The sequence below is a fragment of the Scophthalmus maximus genome, chromosome 5, assembly GCF_022379125.1.
Source record: "Scophthalmus maximus strain ysfricsl-2021 chromosome 5, ASM2237912v1, whole genome shotgun sequence".
NCBI classification, from domain to species: Eukaryota; Metazoa; Chordata; class Actinopteri; order Pleuronectiformes; family Scophthalmidae; genus Scophthalmus; species Scophthalmus maximus.
The window spans coordinates 12,150,556-12,165,834 of record NC_061519.1 but is presented as its reverse complement, the minus strand read 5'-3'; the positions used below and the strand labels follow the sequence as shown (position 1 = coordinate 12,165,834).

Here is a 15,279-nt window from a genome sequence, read left to right as displayed (position 1 = left end):
CCTGAACTGTGCTGAGTGAATTAACGATGAGAGATGTCATCCTTCTCCTTTTTGCGTATCATTTCTCCAAGCACAGCTGCAGCCTTCACAGATGGACAAATTGCTCCCATAGCACCTCGGTAACTTCCAGTCAGACACACCCAAACACACACACACACACACACACACACACACACAAACACAAGCACACTCCACTTGATGTGACTCGGCCTGCAGCCTTGACAGTGATCCTCCTGCACATGTGTGCAGGAAGGAGCGTCTTCAGTTACCGCCTCTGCACACACATTAGTTTGAAAGGTTATTTTGGGATTGCAGAAGAACCAGTGTAACCCCCTGCTTTTAGTGAAATAAAAGGAGGAGTCAGGATTTGACTCTCCTCTTCTGCCCCTGCGTACCATTCCCCCATGTTTATACTGACAGGGGCTTTTCCTCCAAACAAGAGGTTCCCCAGCTTTTTACGCCACAACATAGGTTGGATCTTCCAGTTGAGACAATGGACAACAGTCCTCTGCAAGTGTTGACCATCGCTACAGCCCCCTACCCTGACCAGAGACCCGGGACCAGCGGCCTGAGGAAAAGGGTTTCTGTGTTTCAGTCCAGGAGGAACTATCTGCACAACTTCGTCCAGAGCATCTTCTCCTCCATTGACCTGCGCGACCGCCAGGGTTCTACAGTCGTAGTCGGGGGAGATGGACGCTTCTTTAATCGAACAGCTATTGAGGTCATTGTGCAGATGGCAGCTGCCAACGGGGTCAGTGTCGCCATGTGTGTGTGTGTGTGTGTGTGTGTGTGTGTGTGTGTGTGTGTGTTTGTTTGTTTGTGTGCATGCTGTTAAGCGTGTGCAAGCAGGTAGATGTGTCACTGTGTGCAGATCACCTCATAAATGTCAGTGTCACCTGCCCTCATCACCTGTTATTATCACATTTTCATTGGTTTTACCTGCTTCATGTCTCATCTGACTTCACCTGCAGATTTGACACATGGATGTATTTATTTATCTATTTTCAATAATAAAAAAAATAGCCTTTATCAAACTAGTTGAGGGAACAATTAAAAACTTCAAACAACCAAATTTATTGGTGTTTTTTGAGATATTTGAGAAAATCACAATTAGATTCATTTAGATGAAAAGTAAAACATTGTTCATAGTTTAGACTCACTGATAGACATAAATTCTAAATATATCTTAATCATAAAGAATTTATTTTTGCATTAAATGAATTGGGATTGAAAAACCAAACTCAACTCATCGTATTTCACCGGAGCTCTGAACCATATTGCACGGTCTTCCCAAATTATAAGTGGAAGAAGTCCAAAATGAATTTGATCAGTCGAAGTTGCTGGAGATCAGTAACTTTTATGATTTATTCATCTGCACAAGCAGCTGAGTAAACTATGTGTGCTGAAGTGAAACAACTGAAAAGCTCATGACAAAAACACTAAGTGGACCTTTATTTTCATTTTACTGTATTTCGACGATTGAAAATGAACGTTTATGCTCATGGGAAAGTTGATGACATTAGATTTTGAAAAGTGAACTGAGGTCACTTGTATACTGTACATCTGCCTTGCTCTAAGGATATCGATGTCAGTCAATTGGTTGGACCATTCACCACTTTTGTCCAGACTGATATTTCTCTGCAGTATGAATCTCTTCAGCTTTGCACGCTTCAGGATGAATTTAACTTTTTATCTAGTACCATCATCGTTTTGTTTCCATTCTGGTTTATGACTTAATACCAACAAAACTACATCCTACCAACTTCTGTTTGCTATTTGGCAAAAGTTTGCATACTAACATATAAGTTTGCAAACATTATGTAAATATTACCTAGCATTGTCATTGTCCCCATATTGGCATGTTGACATTTGCATAAGCCTCTGTGAGCCACAAGCAATGCAAGACACCGAGAGAGGAAAAGAAAATGTAATGCAATACAAGACCAAAACAATTTAACACTATGGAATTAAAGGTTAAACGCTGCAGCTCCTGGCTAGTCGTCTGCTTTCAAATAGAAACATGTGAAACCTGTTTTGTTGTCTACTGTCCTGCCAGCACCAGTCGTGGACTCCCTGTGGTCCTCGGGTTTATATTACGAAAGCTTTGAGCCTCCGGCGCTTTCTTGGATGGATGGTAAACTTTTAGTGGGATTCAAAATACACTTGACGCATGACCGAGCTTGCTCTTGACGCACCCCAACTGTTAATTGAAATTCTGATCCTGCTTACTTTAAGGAAGAAGCGTGACAGCAGTTCCCCACCCTGCCACCACTCAGATATTTTAAGATTCATGCTCACTCCAGCCGACTCACACACACACGCACACCTGTGCGACTTTTCCCCAGGTGGGCCGTCTGATCATTGGACACCACGGGATAATGTCCACACCGGCCGTCTCCTGCGTGATCCGGAAACACAAAGCCATTGGCGGCATCGTCCTCACTGCCAGCCATAACCCTGGTGGACCCGATGGAGACTTTGGCATTAGGTTCAACACTGCAAACGGAGGTATGGTAACTGGAGAGGAGGATGAATGCAGGAGCATCAGCCAAGTGCAAAATAGTGTCAGGAGAGAAGTTTAACGAGACCGTAGGGCCTCATTCAGACACGTCGCACTGCACTCAGGGATGAAGTTTGAGACTTGGTGCATAAATCTGGAACAAAGTTCGAGCACCTCAGAGTAGTTTTACAAAAATAAAAAAACACTGCCCATTGCCATGGTAGTATCAGTATACTGACTGTTTGGTTCTGAAGTACACTACTTGAGAATATCAATATAAAACCAAGGTTTTTCTTCTTCGTCTAGGACCAGCCCAGGAGGCTGTCACAAGCAAGATCTTTCAAATCAGCAGAACCATCGAGGAGTTCGCCATCTGCCCCGGACTTCGAGTGGATCTGACAACCCTGGGAAGGCAGACGTTCGATCTGGAGAACAAGTTCAAACCCTTCACCGGTGAAGTGTAGCGAGAGTCTGTCAGCCATCACATCAAGTTGGGAGAAGATGAATATACGAATGGATTCTCGAGCACAGAAACGTTCCTTTAGTTTTGCATGTGTAAAAAGAAATACTTGACAACTCTGTGGTCAAATGTAAACTCCGACTCATTTGATTAACTGCTGATAATAAAAAAAAAAAAACACAAGCTCAAATCAAAAGGTTCACTGACAAGTCAACACACTTTTCTTTCTCATTTGTGCTTGTCCGTCCAGTGGAAATTGTGGACTCGGTGGAATCCTACGCGAACCTGTTGAGGAATATCTTTGACTTTGCCGCCCTGAAGGAGCTTCTGTCTGGAGAGAACCGCATCAAGATAAGACTCGACGCCATGCACGGAGGTGAGAGGAGAGCATGTCGTCTCCCTTTACACTGGGAACAAATGACAGAGACATAATCACCTTCTAAGATACAAATTTGACATTTGTCAAATATTCTTGACTCTGCTGGTTTTATTGTTGTATTAATTAACTCTTTTTTTTGTTGGGAGTATACGTAGAACTGTATAGAGCCGTTCAACTTACCATCCCCTTTTTCCCCTCCCATTTCTCTTTCAACGAAAGCACATTTGACTTCTCAACAAAATAATAGGGGCACACAGGCCGGTGGGTGTAGATTCTTCTCATTCTACTTAGGCTCAGTATTGTGTGACTTTCTAACTGAGTCATATGTTATCAGGCCAAACAACACGTCCATGATGTTGCTCACTTGTTTGGGTAAGGTCAAATGCGAAGGACGAGTCGAGCCACCAGTCAGCACACAGGTATCTGGTTGGCCTCCCCAGTCACCAAAACATCCACTATTGCATAATGTTTTGGTGAATCCATTTACGCGAGTGCTTATCAGTCGCAAACACTATCCAATCTGAGCTGTGCTGGCAACGAGCAAAGTGTGCCAGTGTGACAAAGAAACAGAGTGTTGTTCCAGACTTTGTTCTCGCAGTTGGAGAGGTGACATGGTGTTGTAGGAACTTCAGAACAATTCCTGATGATTGGGTTACTAAAGCTATTTCGAGAGCCCCCAAACACTGAAACTGAAACTAAAGGTTGAACAGTGCCCCCAATCCCCTCAGATTCCTTACACATACACCACCACCACCACAATAACAATACGGACTCCCTCACAGAAAGGCATGACAAGTATTTTTACCATGAGGGTACTTTGACTATAAATCACACATCCTCAACTCTGTAAACCTGATCTTCCTCTCAGTTTTATTTACTCTCAAACAGAGCTATGTTATTTGCTTTTCTTCCTGAAATGTCAAATTCTTGCTGTAATCGTAGAAATGCTATTGCCTTCATATGAGTTGTCTTATCCCTGTCTCTTCTCACCTCTGCCTGCTCCCCAGTGGTAGGGCCGTATGTGAGGAGAATTCTGTGTGAGGAGCTGGGCTGCCCTGCCAGTTCTGCCATTAACTGTGTCCCCATGGAGGATTTCGGGGGTCAACACCCCGACCCTAACCCCACCTACGCTGTGGATCTGGTTGAGAGCATGAGAGAAGGACAGTATGATTTCGGTGCAGCTTTTGATGGCGATGGGGTGGGTGCAACTATATGTTATTTCTTTGTTTCCTGCTCTTTAAGAGTTTATAAAATGAATATCGAGGAGAAAAAAAAAAAGTAATTTCACATTCATGTCCAGAACCTGGGCCTTGAAGCAAAGAACTTGACTTCCAACTTCTGACTGGCTGTGTGCCCTTGTAGGACCGCAACATGGTCCTCGGTAAGCACGGCTTTTTCGTCACCCCATCCGACTCTGTGGCTGTGATTGCTGATAACATCTTTTGCATCCCGTACTTCCAGCAAACAGGGGTGAGAGGCTTCGCTCGCAGCATGCCCACAAGTGCAGCCTTAGACAGGTAAAACTTTGGCCTGGCATTCACCTATCACTGTCAGAACCAATGAGCCTTTGATTTTCCAAGTTGTGGCCAAGTCAAAACTTAGAGCTAAGATTATACAATTAATCATCTCTGCAGCTGTACAACAAAGATATATACCTGGTCATGTATGAATTTATCATGTTGTTTCAATATTGCCTTCTATTGGCGTTTCAAAGGTCTTAGAATACGCTTTCACTGTATTTCCCTTCAGAGTAGCCAGGGCAACAAAAATAGAGCTATATGAAACTCCCACTGGGTGGAAGTTCTTTGGGAACCTCATGGACGCAGGCCGGCTGTCTCTCTGTGGAGAGGAAAGCTTCGGTACAGGTAATGTATCCCCTTTAGCACGTCATTGGTACAAAAGATGCTTAATCTTAACCGAAACACCGTAGGAGTGGAAAAGAAGCCGTCATCATATCATCTTTCAGGCGGAGACCATATTCGGGAGAAAGATGGGCTTTGGGCCGTGCTGGCATGGCTCTCCATCTTGGCCAACAGAAGGCAGAGTGTGGAGGAGATTGTTAAGAACCATTGGCTAAAATATGGAAGAAATTACTTCACCAGGTGAGGCGGGAACGTTGGACACGCCCCTATGGGCTACTTTGACAATTTTGGACCAATTTCTTTAATTTCTCATCTCACTCACTGCAAAATGTTCTGAAATAACAAGGACATTATTCAAGAGGACAGCAATACAATGACTAACTGAGAAACAGGAAACGGGGAATTAATTATTTCAGTGAAAAGATGTTTCACGTTATTTATCTTATATGTTAGTGAGGCTATTGTAAGTATGCATGCAGGCCATGACTGACATCTGGTGGAGAACACATGTCATTATATATTCATTCAAACCTTACTGTGTACAGAAAATTAAAATATAAAATGATTGTGTCGGGGCTCTTACATAGTGTACCTCTAGTGTCACCACTATGCAAACATATATATCTTCAACCTGAAGCTAATGATACCTATCGATTTCATAAATAACATATAAAAACTCAAATGAATCTGTCGTATAAATGTTTTCTCTGCTATCTTATATTCATATACTTAATCTTTAATCACTGAGGGAAAAATTCAGTGGATATTGCAGCTAAAGCTGTTCTATGGTGGCAAACCTTCTTATTAAACATTTTGAGGCTATTTTAAATTTTTGACTGCCGTAATGAAGATTATAAGAATCAAAGCATCAAGACGAGGATGTGATCAAGGAACTAATGAATGTAGCACTTCTTACTCGGTTATTAAAAATCTGCTTTTGTGTTCCAGATATGACTATGAGAATGTCGACATAGACGCAGCCTGTGAGATGATGGAGGACGTGGAGATCATGATCGCCGACAAATCCTTCCTGAAGCAGAGATTTGCTGTGGAAGACAAAGTCTACCAAGTGGAAAAAGCGGACAACTTTGAGTACACAGATCCCGTAGACAGCACCATCTCCAGGAACCAGGTACATGACACACACTGGGCTGTACTTCTATAATAATGACGTATGTGTACTGATACAGGATACAGTATATCCAGTGGTCACTGAGCATTTAGACTCTTTTCAGCATCTGCTTTGCCGGCAAATCCTAAGCTTCACATGATCTGTGCTGGGCTGTTTTCGCTGCAGGGTCTGCGGATTATCTTCTCTGATGGTTCTCGAATCATCTACAGACTCAGTGGGACCGGTCGTGCCGGGGCAACAGTGCGAATCTACATTGACAGCTACGAGAAGGAGCTGCTTTTTGAAGACACCCAGGTAAAATATCTAATTATGGAAATTTCAAGACTAAGAAAAATAATAATAAGTCATGAGTGAATGTATGGCGTGTGGCAGCCAGGTGCTTAAGGCTCTTATGTAATGGCCTTTGTTTGGGACAGGTGATGCTGGCATCCCTGGCAACAATCGCTCTGAAGATTTCCCAGCTCCACCACAGGACAGGCCGAAGCGGCCCATCGGTCATCACATGATTCCTCCCGTTTTTAAATCCATCATGGCTGAAGTGATGCCCTCTTCTTTCCAGATTTGTGTATGAGCAGAGCTTGAATTCCAAGTGTAGCTTTACAACATGCTTTAGTTTGCATTCTAGTTTGAGCTATTTTCAATGACTGTAACATATTAAACAGCTTTTTATTTTTGGGTTTATGTGTTCCTGTGGGTTTGTCCTATTTTAACAAAGCATGAGTTTTGAAAACAGCAGTTTCAGTTCCTGTCTGAAAACTCCCTTCTTACAGATGGGGGTGTCGGTGTTATGGTTTTGCAGGAAGGAATGCTATAAAGGCTGTGAAGAGGTGGATTTTGACGAAAATGAGAAGGCAACATAGAGTTTGACACATGAATAACAATTCCTCGCGCAGCCAGTGCTCATTTTCAAAGAAAAGAAGGGGGTGTTAACTGCCGTGAAGCCTCAAATTATTATTTGGATCATACTCACTCTGTCATTCAGGAAAATGAAAACTCATCAGCGAATAACAACCTGAAATTGAAGTCGAGTCTGTGGGCGCTGGAGGATGAGTGACAACATGCCAGCGTAAACACAGACACATCCTTCCATTTTGGCATTAACTGTCCTAAAAAAAATTACAAAGAACAGCATCAACAACATTTTAAGGCAAGAGTTTGAATAATTTTGCACAGCTTATTACCAAAACGTCAGCTTTTATTGGCCAACACCTGAGGTGACGTAGGAGACACATAAGCTGTGACAAGAAGAGAAAATATCAACTGTGGTGGCTGCATGGTTTCCAATCTGGACAGCAGCAGCATCTGTCCGCTAACATCTAGTCAGCTCTATGATGACTCATACCCTTTGAAGTATGTCTTTATTAATTGTATTCTTTACTACTGTGCTTTTCCTAGTGTGAAATGAAAAATGTAATCTGTGACAAAAGCTTATTTGCCAAAAATATTGGCAAATATGTAATTGGCAGTTCCACAATACTAACCAGAGAAATGCAACTTTAACAATTTTTAATGTTAATACTATAAATAATATATACTAGTGTATAATGTACAACCATTACATAAAACACAGTGGTTGAGAAGGAATTCTGACCTTTTACTCAAGTAGCTATTTTAAATTCTCTGTTGGGTAGTTTAATTTATAAGGACATCTTTATAAGATTGGATATTGATATTGGTCCTATGAGGCAAACTCGAGTATTACAGCAGCTCAAAGACAGAATGAGTATAGGTTTGAATAAGAAGACAATAAAATTAAACAGAATAAGAATACTATATGGAATAAATTAAAAAAGAACTATATAAAGCTATTAGACACAGAATATAAGAGCAAAAAGACACAGAATACACAAATTTACAGGAGGTAGAGCGATTCCGTCTGAAGTGACAGAGATGTCGTGAGCAGCAGCAAGTCAGAGAAAATTACAATATGCAATAAAAGACATTATATCATTACTACGAATAATATAATATAATATACTATGATATTGAGTATTATATCACCTTGAAACAATGACAACGATAACAGTAATGGTAATATATTGAAACAATAAGTTTTGTGTGAAGAAGTTAATCGACTGAGAAAGTACACAGTTGAAAGTATGTTTATATTTGAAATGTTGAGGAGAAGTAAAAAGTTGTACACAGTGGAAATACCCTAATACAAGTTCCTCAAACTTCCTAAACAAAAAATTGTTTAAAACATGAATATATATATAGAACCACTGCTGAATATGCTAAATTCATTAATTTGCATTGACATTTTTTTCGATGTTTAAAGAGATTTAAAGAGTTCATTTGTAGAACTCATATGTTTTGTGGTTGTGTCCATTATTTTCAAAAAGTATAAGGTGCAATATTTTCAATGTTTGATTCTGAAGTGGTCCAAACGCATTCAGATTAGATAACAATGTTTTTGTAGTCCAATGGATTACGCTACCTATTACAGAAACTGCCATGCAATTTGTAGTCAGTAACTGATCACATTTCCAAAGTAATCTGACCCAGCCCTGCCCACGAGCACGAGCACGAGCACGAGCCCGCCCCACCGCTGAGCGCGGTGTACTGCAGCTTTAAGACAAGTCACCTGACATCAGAGACGGACCCTATGGAGGAAGCAGGAAGTCGCCGCTCCGACAACAGGGAGAGAACGAGCACGTAAACAGCGACACGACAAGAACAGAAAACAGAAACAGGGAAGAAACAAAAGAACCGTGTCACACATCCAATGGCCGGAATCAAAGGTATTTGTTGAGCAAGTAGTCGTTGCTCGTCGTCGTCGGGGGATGCAGCAACTTTGTTAAGCTAGTTTTTTTGTTGTTGTTGTTTTATAAACCTCTGCTGAATCCTTTCGAAACCTATCATTGTAACGCAGCGCGCGGACGCCAAGATCACATTTCCTTGTTAAAGAAGTCATTATGAAGTTATTATCATTATTTCCCCCCACAAGAAATGAATGCCACAAGCCCGCGTTGTTTGTCGTTGCAGGTTCGAACCAGAGCATCTCATGTGATTGAATGTATCTCGTGCTTCTCTTCTTCCCGCAGCGCTGGTCGGGTTGTCCTTCAGTGGTGCGATCGGACTGACGTTTCTGCTGCTGGGCTGTGCACTGGAGCAGTACGGGTATGTCCATCCTCATAACTCGGTTTCACTGTGAGGCCAGGGCTCGATGGAACACGTACAGTATCATTGAGTCCTACAGGCACCGTGCGGATCATTGAACAACAGCCACCAGCAAGAACTCGGGCCTGTCGCGATGATTGCGTTATCGACTCATCGTACCGTACGTGTGGAGTATGAACTCAATCATTTTTTTTATTGACCTCTATCAGCCATTGTGTCCACGTCCGTGTGTGTTGACGTAAGAATGCATGTCAACAGCGGTCTCGCTGCTCCTTGTCCTCTCGTCCGTTCTCGTCGTATGACCGATCGATCACTGGTTTGGTCCACGAAATGTCAGAAAATATGTATTTCTTAGTATTTTTCTCAAGGCACCGTGTCTACAAATCGCTGGTTTGGTCCGAGGCCTGAACGCAAGTCAGAACTTTGGATAACTTTTCTCTCAGAGGGCGAAACAATTCATGTAGCACAACGACCAAGACATGATTCAGCATTAAATTAAAAAGGTCTTAAAAAGACGATAATATTGTTTATCACAATCATGTCTGCATAAAAGACAACTCCTCGAGCCCAAGCGGAGACAACTCTGATGTCACCAGGATTATTTTTCTCAAACTTGGGAAATCTCCTCGAGTCACCAAGGACATCACAGGATTATTTTTTTACAGGCGTGATTGTATTTCTCCTGATGGGTAAAATGAGTTTCATGGGTAAAATCTGTGGAGTGCCCATTTAAAGTGTTTCACTCTGTTGTGTGTAGTTGCATTTTTCCCCCCACTTAATAATTCATTTTTATCTAACACCCCTGCAGGCCATTGTTTGTCATTAAAAGCAAACCATCCCTTTAACTGCCCCCCCCCCCCCCCCCCCCCCCCCCCCCACTATCTTTGCAGGGTATACTGGCCGCTTTTTGTACTGATCTTCTACATATTGAGCCCCATCCCGACCTTCATATCCAGACGCCTCAGCGACGACACCGACTCCTCCAGCAACGCATGCAGAGAACTGGCCTACTTCTTAACAACTGGCATCGTTGTTTCATCTTTCGGGCTCCCTATTGTCCTGGCCCGCATTAATACAGTGAGTTCTCTCTCTACCCTCGTTGAAAGATCTCTCGGGGGCGGTTGTTTATCTCTTTGTGTGTAGATGCATCTATGCTGTCTTGCTCCACATCAGCATATTTTAAGCACATTTGCCTCACACTCTATCTTTAGAAAAGAACTGAAGACTTGTATGTCAACATTGCAGTGTGAAAGCAAGCAGATATCGGTCGGACGATATTAGCCTGTCACAGACATATTTTCGGCTGATTTGAGTCTTTAAATGTGTATTTATGTTTACATTTAGTTCTATGTATTTGGTTGTATTTGTATTCTCAGTTTGTATTTTTTATGATAAAGTTCATGCTTAATCTAAAACATCAAGCCTCAATAACATGTCTTTGTCATAAAGGTTTGATAACGACATCTTAATAATTCAAAAATATATATACACGGCCGATGTATGGCTATCGGGAATTTTGTACTCCCAAATATCAATATCGGCATCGGCCCCCAAAAATCCATATCGGTCGGGCTCTTCTTTCTTTTAGCCTTTGCGATTAAGGTATTTCTCTCTTGCAGATCCAGTGGGGGGCCTGCGGTCTTGTGATGACAGGGAACGCTGTCATCTTCCTCACCATCCTTGGCTTTTTTGTTGTGTTTGGTGGCGGGGATGACTTCAGCTGGGAGCAGTGGTAGAGTGCCTTTGGACAGTGGACGCACAGAGGGATGGATGGGTGGATAGTAGAATGGATTAACTGCCGACTAAGGGTCGTATGTGTCCTGTGCTCAATGGTGATCAGGCTGCAAAATGTCAAATTTACTATTAATGTGCCTTATGTCTGGAACCAGGGAAAGACCAACGCCTATACCCTGTTTATGCTTTAACACCACCACTATCCACTGTAACCTTTGTATTTTAGCTCGTCTCGCCTTTGTTTCAACCCCCAAATCACCGCGCTCATTGCTGCCCCCTGCTGTTTTATTTTGCTTCAGTTAATCAATATCACTAATAACTCAGTTTTTTAAGGACACCACAAAGCTCACTTTATTATCTGTTCTCGCTGTTCAAGGGGGGTATACTGAACTATGGCTTTGCTTGTTATAAGCTCTGTATGCAGTTCTAAGTCTAAAGGCAGGGCAAGTTATCTTAATCAATGGTATCTGACAACTAGTTGTAGGACTCGTAGAATATATATATACATATATATTTGTATTGAAATGTGCATTTTTGAAGCCTTACTTTTTTGTTTTGGTGCAACTGTTTACATGCTCACCAAAGATTGTTTTTAGACCGCAAAAATGAAGCACAGTCACCTCTGGTTTTGATCTGTACTATGCATCAGCACGATCCTCTGAAACTAGCAGAGGGGTTTGAGGAAGCACTGTTTAGTGAGTGTCACGCATCTAAGCATTTATGCCCAGCGATTGTGTGAACCCTACATTTGCTTGATATTCCCACAGATTACAAAGAACGTCATAACAATGACAACAGATCATGTTATCGGTTTGTGAAATATATATTTTTACATGTTGAATGGTTAATGCTGTACATGTATGTTTTTGTTTTTTTAATTTAGACCGAGTGTACTTCATCCTAATGGAGAGGGCTTAACCTGCAAACTCCGTCGTAAGTGCCTGTGCAAATTGTTAAGTAGCAAAACTGTCACTGTTTGAGTTGTGACCGGTTGTTCTGTGGTTCATTATCAAGGGCCATTGAAATCTGTAAGTGTAAGTCAATGCCACATCCTAAGGTTCTGTCATTGTCAGTAGCAAGTATTACGAGGCTCTGCTTGTAAAGTTGGCCCCCCTCTTCAGAGACTTTCAAAGATAGTTTTTATTTTGAATAATTATGTTCTAGTGTCCTGTATAATTTCCCCAATATCTCACAACTGACATGTTAAATTGGAAGGAAGCTCTTTCTCTTGTGCCTCCCACACCCTGACTTTTAAAACACTAACTATTGCCGAAGAGTTCTCGAAATTTTATAAGATCCTGCATTTTGTTATCTAACATTGATTAAAGCTCTCTGTATAGTAAAACCAACGCACAGGCTCCATCTCGCTGTTTTACTGCTGATGACGTGGCGAGTAACCGCTTCCGTGGAGACTTAGAGAGGGTTGTGTGTGGGTGACTGTGTATTTGGGACATTTCTGTCTGACCAGACTTTGCAAGTGAATCTTCGGCCTGACTGACAGAAATTCAGCTGTGAATAGCTGCTCAATAATTTAGATACGTATGCAATATTCAACAAGCAGCATGTAAAACAGCTCTGTTCGGCCTAGAAGCCGATCATTTTCACTGAAAGACATTCCTTTGGGAACCTGTTTGTTTTGCCCTTTGCAAGAACACAATATTAATATTACAGAATCAACAATAGTGTCAGTTTTGAGAAAGCTGTGAAACAAAAGAATGATAAAAGCCAAAAATTATATATTCAGGCTTATTTAGACTGTGATGGAAATCGACCAGGCAGCTGCAGCGAACTTGAGTGGTTTAATTTCACTCTCTGTTCACGTGTGTCAGGAATGCACTGAAGCGGCCTCACCACTTTGTGTGTAAAGTGGAGCGCATTTCCTCCGCAAACATAGAGAACCCACACTCTGGGAACGAGTTATTTCTATGAAAAACATCTGCGCTATACCCGCCTCCAGTGATCACATTACACGGGGGAAGGTAAAAGCATGTTTGGATGAACGTGCTACAGAGAGGTGATTGGCTTTATCAACGCTCCTGTGTGGAAAACAAGACTTTCAAAGGTGTGTATGGCCAATACACTGTATAATGTCCACATGGAAAGACAGTGTCAAGTTTTGGAATAATCATTTTGGATTGAAGGGTTCAAACCCCTCTGCCAATATTGCTAATTTATAATATAAATTTGTATTTTCATGCCTTAAGGCAGTATAATGTATTTTCTGTTGAGAAAGTCATAACTTTGTTCATATGCTTATTAACGCAACATTTTTATTTATCACCTGGCATCTTAGTGATCCAAGAGGCTTTTTGGAGAGAGTATTGAACTTGATGTTTCTGTCAAATTTCAAGTCAATTGAAGGCACGTGTGATTGGGGTTTGAACCCTAATTATATATTTTTTTGGCTACTGGCTCAAATTATCCCAAATGTAGTTCAAAAACGACAACACAAAGGCAAGATATGCTTTTGTGCAGAAGGACTCCGTTTCACTGTTGGTTGTTGAAATGGAATAATTGATGGAGTTGATGCTGATTCGGGAAGACCGAGACTGTAGATGTCTTCAGCAGAAGTATTTATTATTAGAGCTCAATAGGAGAATTCCTTATTCGCTACACAAATCAACAGGATCACAGTCTATGGCGTCCCAACATAGTCTGCCTATCTCCGGCCTCTAGTTGTATTTAGCCCTTTCAGAGTAATGTCTTAATCTCCCCTGCGACTATTGACACCCCAAGACATTTTGGCTAGTAGCGTCTTTTTTTTTTTTTTTTTAACCAATCGTGCTCATTTATAATAGAAATTTGTATTTCCGTCTTGTAAGGCTGTGTCCCAAATTTGCTGTTGATGAAGTTAAAATGTCAATAATTCTATTTCTGTTTTTCAGTTTATGCTATTCAGCTAATGCATATCATTTCCAGTTACTGTGCAAAGTTTTGCAGTTACTTATTCCACCTCACAGGGATTTGAGGTAACAGGCCGACTATAATAATGATTTCTATTGACTAAAACAATATAGGGTTCTAACCCTATTGGGGTTTGAACCCTAATTTGTTGGCCAATGGCTCAGATTATCCCAAATATTCAAAATGACAACACAAAGGTAAAATATGCTTTGGTGCAGAAGGATTCTGTTGGTTGTCAGCAGACATGATTCTGATGCCGTGACGTCAGCGAGATGAACGAGGCCAAAAGTGGTATGGTATGGTGCCAGAGGACGAGGTGACACTTTGTGCACTGATGTCGTCTGTGGGTTTTCTACAGCCAAGTTTCCACCCCTGGGTCAGTATGTGCAAGATGAGGTCCGTCCAAAACAGTGAGAGCCCTAAAGGTGGCTGTGGACCAAGACAGGCCATCTGTTTACTCCACTTTTCAGCAAGAAAAAAAAGCAGGGGATTGTTTAATCCTGAATCAGTTGCCTAAATCAGACTGATGTTGAAAGAAACTGCCCACTACCCGTTGGCTTACATTTTAAGGCACTGCATCACATGAATACGAGTTTTACTATATCACGCAACATATAACTTGGCACCTTGATGGGCTGTATAGGTATTGGCTTAGCTCAACTGCTAGAAAGTGATAAAGTCTCACCACATTTTACAGCATACACTCAACACAATGTGTGTGTGAGTGGGAGACACTGAGAATAGAAAAGAAGACCAATGTGAAGATGGAGAAAGAGAAAAGACCATTGGGACACCCATTCAACTCTGCTACCCCGGACAGCTGTTGCCTGGCAACAGCTAACACATCAGAATGAAACAATGATGAGTCTGCATGGCCTTGAACGCTGCACAGTGCTACACCGTTCATTATGCCGCTTGCGTGTGAACGTGACATATACTGTATATATAATGCATCACGGCTGTCATATAGGTTTGTCAAATACAACTTATAGAGTGAAATAGACAAGAAAGTCCGCGGCTCAATGCAACACAACGAACGGCATGAGATGAGAAAGACCTGGACAATGCAACAGTTACAATGCAATACAGGATTGGGTAACACAAAGTGATGCAATGTCATTTTTTCAACACAACACCTCACACTACTACCACCAAAAAAAAATACAGCATTGTACAATGTAACTCAAT

The 15,279-nt window shown here is 41.6% G+C and overlaps 2 protein-coding genes across 3 annotated transcripts; both read left to right on the top strand.

Moving 5' to 3' along the window:
• The first annotated feature begins 82 nt into the window (after nt 1-82).
• Nucleotides 83-7,012, top strand: LOC118311354 (phosphoglucomutase-1-like). Of its 2 annotated transcripts, none has more exons than XM_035635150.2 (11): nt 83-751; nt 2,346-2,508; nt 2,807-2,953; nt 3,211-3,336; nt 4,347-4,537; nt 4,702-4,856; nt 5,089-5,204; nt 5,306-5,441; nt 6,150-6,333; nt 6,543-6,627; nt 6,750-7,012. In XM_035635150.2, the coding sequence occupies exons 1-10, from the start codon at nt 494-496 to the stop codon at nt 6,588-6,590; spliced, it is 1,524 nt and encodes a 507-aa protein (XP_035491043.1). In that variant the 5' UTR covers nt 83-493; the 3' UTR covers nt 6,591-6,627; nt 6,750-7,012. The 2 variants fall into 2 exon arrangements, with proteins under 2 accessions (XP_035491043.1, XP_035491042.1); XM_035635149.2 differs by having other exon boundaries at nt 6,499-6,627.
• Nucleotides 7,013-8,913: 1,901 nt separating this feature from the next.
• Nucleotides 8,914-12,536, top strand: LOC118310458 (leptin receptor gene-related protein). The gene is made up of 4 exons (XM_035633402.1): nt 8,914-9,074; nt 9,378-9,453; nt 10,344-10,530; nt 11,073-12,536. The coding sequence occupies exons 1-4, from the start codon at nt 9,059-9,061 to the stop codon at nt 11,187-11,189; spliced, it is 396 nt and encodes a 131-aa protein (XP_035489295.1). The 5' UTR covers nt 8,914-9,058; the 3' UTR covers nt 11,190-12,536.
• The last annotated feature ends 2,743 nt before the right edge of the window (nt 12,537-15,279 follow it).

Excerpts from the sequence above, each read along its gene's own strand:
- LOC118311354 (XM_035635149.2), top strand. The coding sequence starts at position 494 with ATGGACAACAGTCCTCTGCAAGTGTTGACCATCGCTACAGCCCCCTAC. Across the intron at positions 2,954-3,210 it reads CAAGTTCAAACCCTTCACCG|TGGAAATTGTGGACTCGGTG; the intron begins GTGAAGTGTAGC and ends TTGTCCGTCCAG. Across the intron at positions 5,205-5,305 it reads AGAGGAAAGCTTCGGTACAG|GCGGAGACCATATTCGGGAG; the intron begins GTAATGTATCCC and ends ATCATCTTTCAG.
- LOC118310458 (XM_035633402.1), top strand. Across the intron at positions 9,454-10,343 it reads TGTGCACTGGAGCAGTACGG|GGTATACTGGCCGCTTTTTG; the intron begins GTATGTCCATCC and ends CTATCTTTGCAG. Across the intron at positions 10,531-11,072 it reads TCCTGGCCCGCATTAATACA|ATCCAGTGGGGGGCCTGCGG; the intron begins GTGAGTTCTCTC and ends TCTCTCTTGCAG.